This window comes from Musca vetustissima, unplaced genomic scaffold, assembly GCF_032173495.1.
Source record: "Musca vetustissima isolate MV318-11 ecotype Yass unplaced genomic scaffold, APGP_CSIRO_Mvet_v1 utg25179, whole genome shotgun sequence".
Taxonomy (NCBI): domain Eukaryota; kingdom Metazoa; phylum Arthropoda; class Insecta; order Diptera; family Muscidae; genus Musca; species Musca vetustissima.
This window is the reverse complement of record NW_026873626.1, coordinates 29,813-42,130: the sequence shown is the minus strand read 5'-3', so window position 1 is coordinate 42,130 and position 12,318 is coordinate 29,813. Positions and strand designations below refer to the sequence as shown.

Genomic DNA, 12,318 nt, shown 5'->3' with positions numbered 1-12,318 from the left:
ATCCCACCTATAGTACCAAACCTCATTTTCTCTAAAGAAAACATATTTGAACAGCTTTTCCATAGCTTCACACAAATTGAAATCCCACAAACTTCGTTTCCAAAAACCATTTGCAGCTGTCGCACGTTTTTATCCGCGCGGGCAAATGACTTGTAAACGAATTTGTACATGAGTACATAATGTCCAACCATTTTTGGTTTAATACGGTTTATGTGCAACATGTTCCCATTGATCAGATACAACATTTACGACTTATCTATTATTTATTGTTGTTGCTTTAAATAGAAGAAGAAAAAAATCTGCACGATACAATCAAGCGATAAATAAATAAAATACAAAAAATATAAATTATTTCTTTAGTTTTAAGACGACAAAAATGCCCAAAGCCACCAAGAGGACAACAAACCCAAGCGAGCCCATTAAGATTAATGACTTCGATGATGAAGATGAATGGCCATGGGGATTATAGGTATTCGACTGGGTGTCCTCGGGCATTATGACACGAAAAGATATTTTAGAAATTTCCGATATTTCTGTTTGATTTGCATGTTTTTCCGACATATCCCGCTTACGCCGTAACAATTGATTCGAATTCGGAGCAAAACATTGATCGGTTGCAACATGACAATCATGATAATCCAAGCAGCCGGTAATACGCATAGTCATCAGTAATTCTTCTCCACTATGCATGCCCTGGAACATAACCGCCTTGAATGGTAGCTTATAACCCAAGGGAGCATCGAACGAGGGTGGTTGGGTACAAATACCCTTCATGGAGGGATTGAGACATCCCTGGGAAGTTATCAATTGTACATTATTTAGCACCTCTCCTGAGGCGGAAATACGCTGCAGACTAACATCGGTTAGTTTGGTGAAATTCCAACCTTAAAAAAACATTTTTCAGGTCATTTTTTATTCGGAGAAAATCAATTTCTTAGTTACCATCTCCCGTCAGAACATGGGCCCGCAGCAATAAATCCTCTCCCAATTGCACAGCCTCACTGTTTTGCAAAGTTCGAGCATATCCTTGGGGTGTTTTTCGCAACAGTTCCACATGAGTTCTAAAAGAGTTCTGGGAGCCTCCCTTGGCCAGGGTACCCAAACTGCGGGCTTGCCTACAAAATGAGAAGTTGGGGAAATTCGGAATTATATTGTAATCAGGTTATATTGTAATTAAGGTTCCTGAAAACTTACACATCATTGGCCACACCCATTTTTAGGGCATGGGTCTTAACGGCCACCCGACTTTGTGATTTACAATGTAGAGTCAAAATATTATCCGATCCAGTACGCATACCCCTTATGGCAGGAAATCTCAAACGCAAACATAAATCCGTGCCACACGATTGAACTCCACACTTCGTGAAATCCTCTCCCGCAATATCCACCACAACATAACTCTTGTGGAGCTTCAACTCACAACGTTTATCACTCGAATCATTGTCCACAGTCGGAGTGGCACCAATGAAACTATCCACCTTCAGGACGGATCGGAAATAACCTCCCTGTTTCGATTGCTGCTGTAGACAACGCATTTCATGGACCCTTAACCTCAATGGAGGTACTGAGGGATCGGTATTTTGTAGCACGGTCTGTTGATCTGCCTCTGAAGGTGGTAAATAAACGGGAGCCGGTGTTGAGGGTCGACTAAAGGGTGTATCACTTTGTATGACAGCCGGCTGGGGTACCTGATAATCATAACCCTCCGAAGCAGGGCCATTGAATTCTTCATCATTTCCAAAGGCGGGGGTGTCATGACCAATTGGTGGCAAAAATTGTGTGGGTAGATCTTCTACAAAAATCGGTTTGGTTGGTTTTTTTGTGGTCGTCGTGGTGGTTGTTGTTGTTGTCGTGGAGGTGGTCGGGGTGGGTTTTTCATAAACATAGCCGCTAAAGGGATATCGGTTGGTGTCGCTGGAAGAAAAAAATAAACAATTTTTGTTATCTTTAGTTGGGTCGAACTTTGTACTCCCTCCTCCATGTGGACCCAAAAGAAATCGAGGATCTATGGTTCCGTCTAAGAACTTTCAACATCCTTAAAATTGATTAAGACCCTCAAAAATAAAGCTATACAAAAACATAGATCTATATTGAAAATGTTCTGGAAGGGCTCTTTATGCTCTGAGAATTCTAACGTCGGTTACATTGGGTTAAAAATGCGACTAGAACCTTAGGTGGGGGTTATGTCGAAATATGCAGCTATAAGCATGGATTTATTAACGAATTTTGTTGGGTGTCTATCGAATCTATAAGCGTTGATTTTTTTAAGAATTTTGTTGAGGGACTATCAGAGCTATAGCGAGGATTTTGTAAAGAATTTTGTTGAGCGACTATCGGAGCTATGAGCGATCAGAGGGTCTTTATACTTTAGGAACCCGAAATACCGTGTAGAAACCACTTCTGTTAAAAATGTGGTAGGACCCTCACATAAAATCCGTCGGGTGGCATATATGGAGGCTGTGCCATATATGGAGGCTATCGAAAATCGGGCTACATTTTCAAATTTAAAAAATACCTTATCTCTCTGAAAAGTATTCCGTTACATACCTCTGTGCTGGACTTTCATAGACGGGTCTCTCCTCCGTAGGTGGTCCATATTCCCTATGTAATGGTATAAATTGCCGCTGATCCTTTGCGCTGCGATTATCGACAATTTCCGGTAAGCTAAATTCCGTTGTAGACGAAGTGACTGGAGCAACGGGGGCTGGAGTTACAATTTGTGGTGGTGGTGCAGCTGCTGCCGGAGGAGGAGGACCATAAATTTGCGATAGTGGTGAACCATAAACGCCAGAGGGTAATGGTGGTGATTGAAAAGCCAATGATATCGATTGTTGTTGCTGTTGTTGTGCAGTCGGTATATGATGATGATGTTGAAAATAACTCAATTCTGGGGCAAAGAAATGCGAACCATCAGCCCAAGAATAGTTTAATAGGCTAAAGAGAACAAGGAGAAATCTTTGTTTGAATGTTGTTGACATTTTGCCGGATACGAGGTGACTGTAATGAATTTTCGAAATTCAGTGTATTTTTATAAGGTGAAATTGTTTCTTCTTCAATTGAAAATTTTTTCGTATAAAACCGAGATATTTTCGATATATTGATTTTTTTCTTCAAAAAAATGACAACAAATGAAAGTGAATACTATGATTTTCGACATCACGCATTTCTTGTTCTTCAACACTTTCCTTGCTCACGTTCATTGCGTCGCAGCAAGTTAGAAATTTCGGTAGCAAGTTTTGAAGAAATCTGTTTTGTTGTTGTTGTGTGTTTTGTAGACATAGGTCATGTCGGTGTTTTTGTTATTCGTGAAATTTAAAAAAAAAGTTTGATTCAGTTATCGAATTGTTCAATATTGTGTTTAATGTCATAACAAGTGGTGTGTGTTGGGGAATTAGTTCACTTCTTGGTGGGAAATATGTAAAATGGTTCGGAAGTGAATTATATAACATGTATGGCATCTGCAGAAGTTATTTCAATATGTCATACGCAAAAAAGTTACAGTAAACCAGTAAGGAAAGTAGTAAAGTCGGACTGGGCCGACTATATGATACGCTTCACACTTCGGGTATTATCTACATATGTATCCTAACATGAAATGAAACGAATTTAAATATGTGATCATTATCTATAAGTGAACCGAATAACAATAATCCATACACAACCTTTCTATAACCTATGCTAAATTTAATTTCATTCGGACTGATTTAGAGACGTTTGTGTGGAATGTGAGTAATTGATTTAAAGCTAACTTGCTACACTCTATTCTGTTTCCCGCACTGTTAAAAATCTAAGCCCAATCACACACCCATTCAAAATTTTCTTGTCAATCGGACAAACATTAAGAGTTTGGTGCACCATTTACCTAAAATCGGACTAAAATATATATGTCGGAGCTATATATAAATCTGAATCGATTATCACAAAACTTAACACACATCATCCTTCACTTAATTCAGTACGCTATGCCAAATTTCGTGCAAATCGAAAGATATGTAGGTACTTTGGTGCCCCATTTACCTTAAATCGGTCGAAAATATGTAAGGGAGCTATATCTAAATCTGAGCAGATTTGCACAAAACTTGACACACATCATTGTTGACTTAATTGAGTACGATATACCAAATTTCGTGCAAATCTAAAGATATACAGGAACTTTGGTACACCATTAACATCAAATCGGACGAAAGTATATATGGGAGCTATATCTAAATCTGAACCGATTATCACGAAACTTAACACACATCATTCTAGACCTAATTCAGTGCACTCTGCCCAATTTCGTGTACATCGAAAGATATATAGGGACTTTGGTACACCATTTACATTAAATCGGACGAAAATATACATGGGATCTATATCTAAATCAGAACCGGGTTTCACGAAATTTAACACACACTATTCTAGACTTATACTATGCCAAATTTCGTGCAAATTTAACGATATACATGGACTTTGGTGCACCGTTTATTTTGAATCGTACGAAAATATATATGGGATCTATATTTAAATCTGAGCTGATTTTCAAGAAACTTTACACACATCATTCTAGACTTAATTCATTACGTTATGCCAAATTTCGTGCAAATCGAAGGTTATATAAAAACTTTGGTGCACCATTTCTATTATTTCGGACGGAAATATATATGGAACCGATGAACCGATTTGTCCTAATTTGAATAAAGTTCGTCCTTGGGCCAAATAAATTATCTGTGCCAAATTTCATCGAATTCGGGCCATAAATATGACCTGTACTTTCTTTACAATTTAACATGGACAGACAGACGGATGGACATGCTTAAATCGACTTAAAGAGTGATTCTATGCATATTCTCAAAAGGAACCATGTGGCTATCTCGTTTCCTTTTGCCTATTACAAAAATATGCCCAAAGACATAATACCCTGTATCACAGTGTGGTGAAGGGTATAAATATTCACATTCCTGCTTCTCTGAGACTAATTACGCACCTAACATCCTGAACTAATGGAGGTCGCATGGGGAGTTATTCGGAATGACCCTGTGGTAATGACTAATACTACCTCGATAAAATATCTAAATTCCGATTCAAAATGATTGTACGAAGACCAGATTTCCATAGATGAGAATAATATATTACAATGTTTTATATAATCTTCGCATTTTCTGCTGTGTCAACCTCCAACCTTTTCTCTGAAGATTTTTATTATTTTTTATACCTTTCACCACACTGTGGTACAGGGTATTATGTCTTTGTGCATATGTTTGTAACAGGCAAAAATAATCGAGATAGACCCATGGTTCCTTTTGAGAATATGCATAGAATCACTTTCTAATGCATGTCCGATTTATGCATGTCCGTCCGTCCGTCTGTCTGTCCATGTTAAATTGTAAACAAAGTACAGGTCGCATTTATGATCCGAATTGGATGAAATTTGGCATAGGTCACTTATTCGGCCCAAGGACGAACCCTATTGAAATTGGGAAAAATCGGTTCAGATTTAGATATAGCTCCCATATATATATTTAACCGATTTAATGTAAACGGTCCCTATATATCTTTCGATTTGCACGAAATTTGGTACAGGCTAATCATTTAGGCCTATAATGATGTCTGCCAAGTTTCGTGAAAATCGGTCCAGATTTAGATATAGCTCCCATATATAGTTTCGTCCGATTTCAGGTAAATGGTGCCTCAAAGTCCCTATATATCTTTTGATTTGCACGAAATTTGGCATAACGTACTGAAATAAGCCTAGAGTGATGTCTGCCAAGTTTCGAGAAAATCGGTCCAGATTTAGATATAGCTCCCATATATAGGTTCGTCCGATTTCATGTAAATGGTGCCCCAAAGTCCCTATATATCTTTTGATTTGCACGAAATTTGGCATAACGTACTGAATTAAGCCTAGAGTGATTTCTGCCAAGTTTAGAGAAAATCGGTCCAGATTTAGATATAGCTCCCATATATAGTTTCGTCCGATTTCATGTAAATGGTGCCCCAAAGTCCCTATATATCATTCGATTTCCACGAAATTTGGCACAACGTACTGAATTGAGCCTAGAATGATGTCTGCCAAGTTTCATGAAAATCGGTCCTGATTTAGATATATCTCCCATATATAGTTTCGTCCGATTTCATGTAAATGGTGATCCAAAGTCCCTATATATCTTTCGATGTGCACGAAATTTGGTACAACCTAATCATTTAGGTCTAGAATGATGTCTGCAAAGTTTCGTGAAAATCGGTCCAGATTTAGATATAGCTTCCATATATAGTTTCGTCCGATTTCATGTAAATGGTGCCCCAAAGTCCCTATATATCATTCGATTTCCACGAAATTTGGCATAACGTACTGAATTGAGCCTAGAATGATGTCTGCCAAGTTTCATGAAAATTGATCCTGATTTAGATATATCTCCCATATATAGTTTCGTCCGATTTCATGTAAATGGTGCCCCAAAGTCCCTATATATCTTTCGATTTGCACGAAATTTGGTACAACCTAATCATTTAGGTCTAGAATGATGTCTGCAAAGTTTCGTGGAAATCGGTCCAGATTTAGATATAGCTCCCATATATAGTTTCGTCCGATTTCATGTAAATGGTACCCCAAAGTCCCTATATATCTTTCGATTTGCACGAAATTTGGCATAATGTACTTAATTGAGCCTAGAAGTATGTCTGCCAAGTTTTATGAAAATCAGTCCAGATTTCTATATAGCTCCCACTTATATATAGCTCCCACTTATAGTTTCGTCCGATTTCATGTAAATGGTGCCCCAAAGTCCGTATATATCTTTCGATTTGCATGAAATTTGGTACAGCCTAATCATTTAGATCTAGAATGATGTATGTAAAGTTTTGTGAAAATCGGTCCAGATTTAGATATAGCTCCCATATATAGTTTCGTCCGATTTCATGTAAATGGTACCCCAAAGTCCCTATATATCTTTCGATTTGCACGAAATTTGGCATAACGTACTGAATTGAGCCTAGATTGATGTCTGCGTTGTTTCGTGAAAATCGGTCCACATTTAGATATAGCTCCCTTTTATTATAGATTGATTTTAAGTACTTGACGCACCAAGGAACCAATAGGAACAAAACGTTCTGAAATTAGTATAACGTATCCTGTGACAAGTTTGTTTGAAATCGCTTAATATTTGGCCCGATTTCAAGTAAATTGGGCATCAAACTCCTCATGTTAGTCAGTTTGACATCAAATTTTGCACAACGTACAAAATTGAGCATAGAATTATGTAGTTTCGTTTTCTAGAAGTACAGACATAGCCCAACGGATGACCTATTTATATTTCTTTGAAGTCGATTTACATACTTTATGGATAGATCTACGTAGATTCACATTTAGATAAATATCACATATTTTATTTCATTCAAGTTCATTCTAATAGTCCTGTTTAATATACACATAGTGGTGAAGGGTATCATATAGTCGGCCCCGTCCGACTTTACTACTTTCCTTACTGGTTTTTCTCTAAATAAGTACAGCAATAGCTAAAGACATTGTGAGGTCTCATAATAAAATATTCCCCCAAAAGTGTATATAATTTTTGCAAAGTATTTATAGACTGTCTCAAGAATTTGTCATTATTATTTTACTGCAATTACAATTATTATCAGTAGATCGAAATCTTAAAATTAGCCTTTCATGAGTTTGTTTGTTTGTTTGTTCGTTTGTTGTGCCTTAATTAACTTCACTTGTCAGTTCATTAAAAGTTAATTAATTAATTTTTCAAATACCATATCTCACCACTACATCGACAGGTGTAACGTTGCGTAATTGTAATGCCTTTGATCTTTTGATGCCAACGGACAAGCATCTTAGTTGCAGGTCTAGTTTTTTGTCCACATCTATCCTTTAGAATCGAACTAGTTTAGTTTTTCTTGTTTTTTTCCCTCGATCACCAACAACAACCGCATACATATCGTAAAATATGTTAACAGCCACAACAACAATTGCTACACTTCAACTACGATTGTTGTTGGTTGCATTTACAGTACGCATTCGCCAATTTAAAAGCAAACATATTTCTGTTCACATTTTTTTATGACATTATTAAGCGTTTTTGAATTTTGATTAACATTCCGCTAAACCATAAAAGCCAAATCGAAAATTTCAAAATTTATTATGATTTGAAACCATTTGCGGATTTAAGTGTCTATGTCTGTACGACTGTCTGTCTGTCGGTTTGCGTATCTGGTAAGAAACATTGGGATTTTTATTTTAGCCTTAATGAAGAACAAGATATTTGCTGTCGTAGTTGGTTTGCAACATGCAGCCCGTGTAAGATTTAACATGAGAAGCCACACACTAATCGATGGATTAAAAAGTGCGAAAAAATATACTGAGAGAATTTTATTGTGTAATTTTATTCAATAGGTATTCTATAGATAGAAGATCTTCTATACAGATTTTAACAGGCAAAAAGAAACCAGATAGACCCATGATCAGAGATGGCCTGTAAGAAACAGTGACGTAAATGATATATAAAATCTTTGACTACCTCGAAGCTGTAGTTCTCAAGTCCGACAGTTGGTCCCAGTCTACTGGACGTCTTGCGTGTTGATACCATCAGCTTGAACTTCTCGCCGTTTACTGCCAGACCCACTTTGGCAGACTCTTTCTCAATTTGTTCAAACGTGGCTGCTACCGCTCTCAATGTTCGACCCATTATGTCGATGTCATCGGCGTAGGCGAGCAACATGTGTTGTTTGGTGCACAGAGTGCCATTTCTGTTCACTTTTGCCTCTAGTATGATATTTTCCAGCAGGACGTTAAAATGGTCACATGAAAACTGTCACCTTATCTGAATCCTCGTTCGGTATTAAAGAGAGGTCCTTTCCGACTTTAAAGTTATCCTGCATAGCCGAATAAATTTTGCAGGAATGCCAAATGCAGACATGACTTTAAACACCTCTGAACGGATAGGGCTGTCGAATGCGGCTTTATAGTCGACGAATAAGGGGAATGTGTCGATGTGTTTTTCGTGGATTTTTCCAGGATTTGGCGCAGAGTGAAAATCTGGCCAGGTCTGAAGCCGCATTGGTATGGTCCAATAATGTCGTTGAACATTGGCCTCAGTCGTTCACACAGCACTCTGGACAGCACTTTATATGCGATGGGAAGGAGATTTATTCCTCCATCGTTGGCACATATCGTCTTGTCTCCTTTTTTGTGCACGGGACACAGGATGCTGAGGTTCCAATCATTAGGCATGCATTCTTCTAGCCAAATTGTACTAATCAGCTGGTGCATGCTCCTTACCAGCATCTGACCACCAGTCTTGAATAGTTTGGCCCCTGCAGCTTTACTATTCTTCAGCCGATTGATTGCTATTCTGACCTCCTCTTGGCTAGGTGGTATACAATCTATACCATCTTCTCTTATTGGTTCTCGGGTATCTTCTTCACCCTCACTATTTGATACCAGAAGTTTTTCAAAATGCTCCTTCCAGATCCTCAGCACGCTGTATGTATCTGTCACCAGGTTTCCTTCTTCATCACTACAGGAGGATGTGCCTGCACCAAAGCTTTCGGTTTGGTGTTTTACTCGTTGGTAAATTTTTCGGACTTCATTTTGACTCCTGTACATCTCGATTTGCTCACGCTCACGTTTTTCTTGTTATTTTTTCTCCCGATAATTCTCCATCGCATTACGTGTTGCTACTGTTTACAGGGTTGCCCTATACACTGCGTTTTTCACATCAGTAGCATTACGACACTCCTGATCTACCACGGGTTTCTTGATGGTGGTCTTTGGTAACCAAGCGTTGCTTTTGCTGCAGTTTGTAGGGAGTGGGCAATTCTTTGCGATTATGCTTCTATACCTATTATCGTGACAAGAAGTGCTTTCGTAAGTTGAGCGGTGTAGGCCTCTGCTACCTGTTGTGTTTGTAGCTTTCCGACGTCGAATTTCCGTTTTACATTAGATCGCACCTTTGGTGATACATTAAGACTACATTAAGGATGCGAACCTTGGCTGCCACAAGGTAATCGATATTCGCTCCTCGTATCGATCGAACGTCTAAAACACTGGACGAATGCCTTCCGTCTATCACAATATGATCAATTTGATTTCTCGTAGCTTAATCAGGAGAAATCCTTGTGGTCTTGTGTATATTGAGATGCTTGAATCTGAGCTGCTAACTACCATGTTTTTTGCTGCCGCGAACACGACTCCACTCCTGTCGACCAATTCTGACCCTTTTTGGCCAATTGCTCTCTTTAAACGGTCCAGTTCAAAACAGTAGAGATCAGAATTTATCGTTTGGCCATATAGAAGCAACTCATAATAAATATTCCCCTTCCAGTCCCACCAAATGTATAGCAGAACCTTCCTGGCCGTGAAAAAGATGTAGATTGCCCAACATTTATATTATACAGGATTTCGTTAACCAAGTGGTTTTAATTGTTCCATTGTATAAATAATGTCAATCAAATCCTCATAAAGAAGGTTAACCCGGTAAAAAGTTCTAGTATATATGCAGTTTAAGACTCTAATTTCAAAATTAAAAAAAATGTTTTTGGACGGATTCTAGTTGATCTGAAAAGAAGTGCAGCTTTTTTAAGATACGATACAAAATTTTATAGTCCTGTGGTTCTTCATAATTTTTATGAAACAGGGACTTTCAGATTAGTAATTTCTTAATTTTTTACCATGTACCCCATTACAGCTCACATTCAATAAATAGGATTTCTTAATAGCAATTTATACAGTCCACCATCTAGCCCGATGGCTGGCTGGCTAACAACAGGTGTGTTTATGAATTATGGCTGTTAAAAAATGTCATCGAATATGTGCTGTCATTAGTAGTTGTCATCATAAATGTTCAAATGTACAAAATTGTTTTTCTATTTCTGTTTGAGTCGGCCTTTCCGACTGTGTCGGTGACAGCCTGGCCTTCCTTTTTTCCTGCTGCAAATGGTAACTCTCGGTGATTCCTCAACATCAATTTTTTCATAATCTTTTATTGAAAATCGAATTCCAGTTGCAAAAGCTAAATAATGATTTGTATGACAAGTTAGCCATAAATGTCAGGCTCGCTTACTAGCTGGCTTGCTAGTCCACTAATGGAGGTTTCTCTTTAATGATTTTATGCGGCATTTTTATTGTCGTACTGTTGTTGTTGTTAGTTTATAGATTGAGATAAAACGTAAATTATACATGCCAGAAGCATTCACCTCCAACTCCTCCGCCTCCATATATTTCAAAACGATGTTTATGATTCTGTTCAAAAATGTCTCTGATGTCCATCTACATTGAACATACAAACATCTATCCATACATTCATCAATCCATCCATACATAAATAGTTAATGAGTTTATTTAACAACGGGTGGTAAAATGTTTAATGATGTCCATTGACGAGCGGTTGTAAGTTTTTCCAATATTTCTGTTCAATGGAAAAACAATTTTAATGTCTTTATAGCAATTTTTCAATGCTGTACCAAATTTGAAATTAAATAAAAAAATTGATACAGTGTTGCAATTGAATTTGACTATTTACGGTTGGAGTTGACATTTGAGCAACATTCGAATGAAATGTTTTACAATGAAAAACTCCTTGTACATTATAACTTTTTACCGGGTTAACCTACTTTATGAGGATTTATTTGACGTATATGCAAAGGAATTGACAATTGAAACCCACTGGGTTAACGAAATCCGGTTAAATGTAAACGTACTAAAAGGCTTGTAATGGATGAACATGCCAAAGATGACAAGTTGCAGCATTCTTTGCATTTTTTATAGTCTGTTATCTACCTTTAATAATAATCTTTATATATTTCATAAAAAAAAGCGCAGAGAATTAATAGAACCTTAGTTGAACTGTTCCATTCATTTTCTAGAAAGGAACTAGTTCCTTAATATAGTTCGCTCCCACAAGATAAAAAATGGGATCAAGTGAAGGAGCATAATGAACTAAAGAGCTGTAACAAGTTCTGATTGTTCCTTTCTCGGAATAGCTTAATCTGCTCTTTTGAGGTGTTTTAATGACAGAAGCAAATTTAGTTCATACTGCAGCATATATTCCAATGTCCAGATGTCCAATAGAGTTGAACAGTTCACGAATAAACTAGTTCAAAAGAACGATTCGCTGAAAAGAGCGAACGAACTAGGTCTTAGAGTCTAAACACAACCAGGGAGTCTATAGCCAGCGACGGCCGTTTACCGTGTGTTTCTTATTGGCAACAGGAAATCCGGTCTAGCTACTTGACGCCAGAATAGATGTTATTCATTGTTGCTCAGCGTCATACTCAAATTGTGTCTCTTGTTCTCAATTGAGTTGCCAAATTTTAGATAAAAATCAGCAGTGC

General features: G+C 37.6%; 1 protein-coding gene across 1 annotated transcript; it reads right to left on the bottom strand.

Moving 5' to 3' along the window:
- Positions 1 to 348: 348 nt before the first annotated feature.
- Positions 349 to 2,978, bottom strand: LOC133326695 (uncharacterized). The gene is made up of 4 exons (XM_061535315.1): positions 2,548 to 2,978; positions 1,195 to 1,914; positions 943 to 1,115; positions 349 to 884 (listed from the first exon to the last, which is right to left on the bottom strand). The coding sequence occupies exons 1-4, from the start codon at positions 2,976 to 2,978 to the stop codon at positions 349 to 351; spliced, it is 1,860 nt and encodes a 619-aa protein (XP_061391299.1).
- Positions 2,979 to 12,318: the final 9,340 nt, after the last annotated feature.

Coding starts and splice junctions, on each gene's coding strand:
- LOC133326695 (XM_061535315.1), bottom strand. CDS start 2,978: ATGTCAACAACATTCAAACAAAGATTTCTCCTTGTTCTCTTTAGCCTA. Junction 1,915..2,547: donor TATGAAAGTCCAGCACAGAG/GTATGTAACGGA, acceptor TTTTTCTTCCAG/CGACACCAACCGATATCCCT. Junction 885..942: donor CCATGTTCTGACGGGAGATG/GTAACTAAGAAA, acceptor TGTTTTTTTAAG/GTTGGAATTTCACCAAACTA.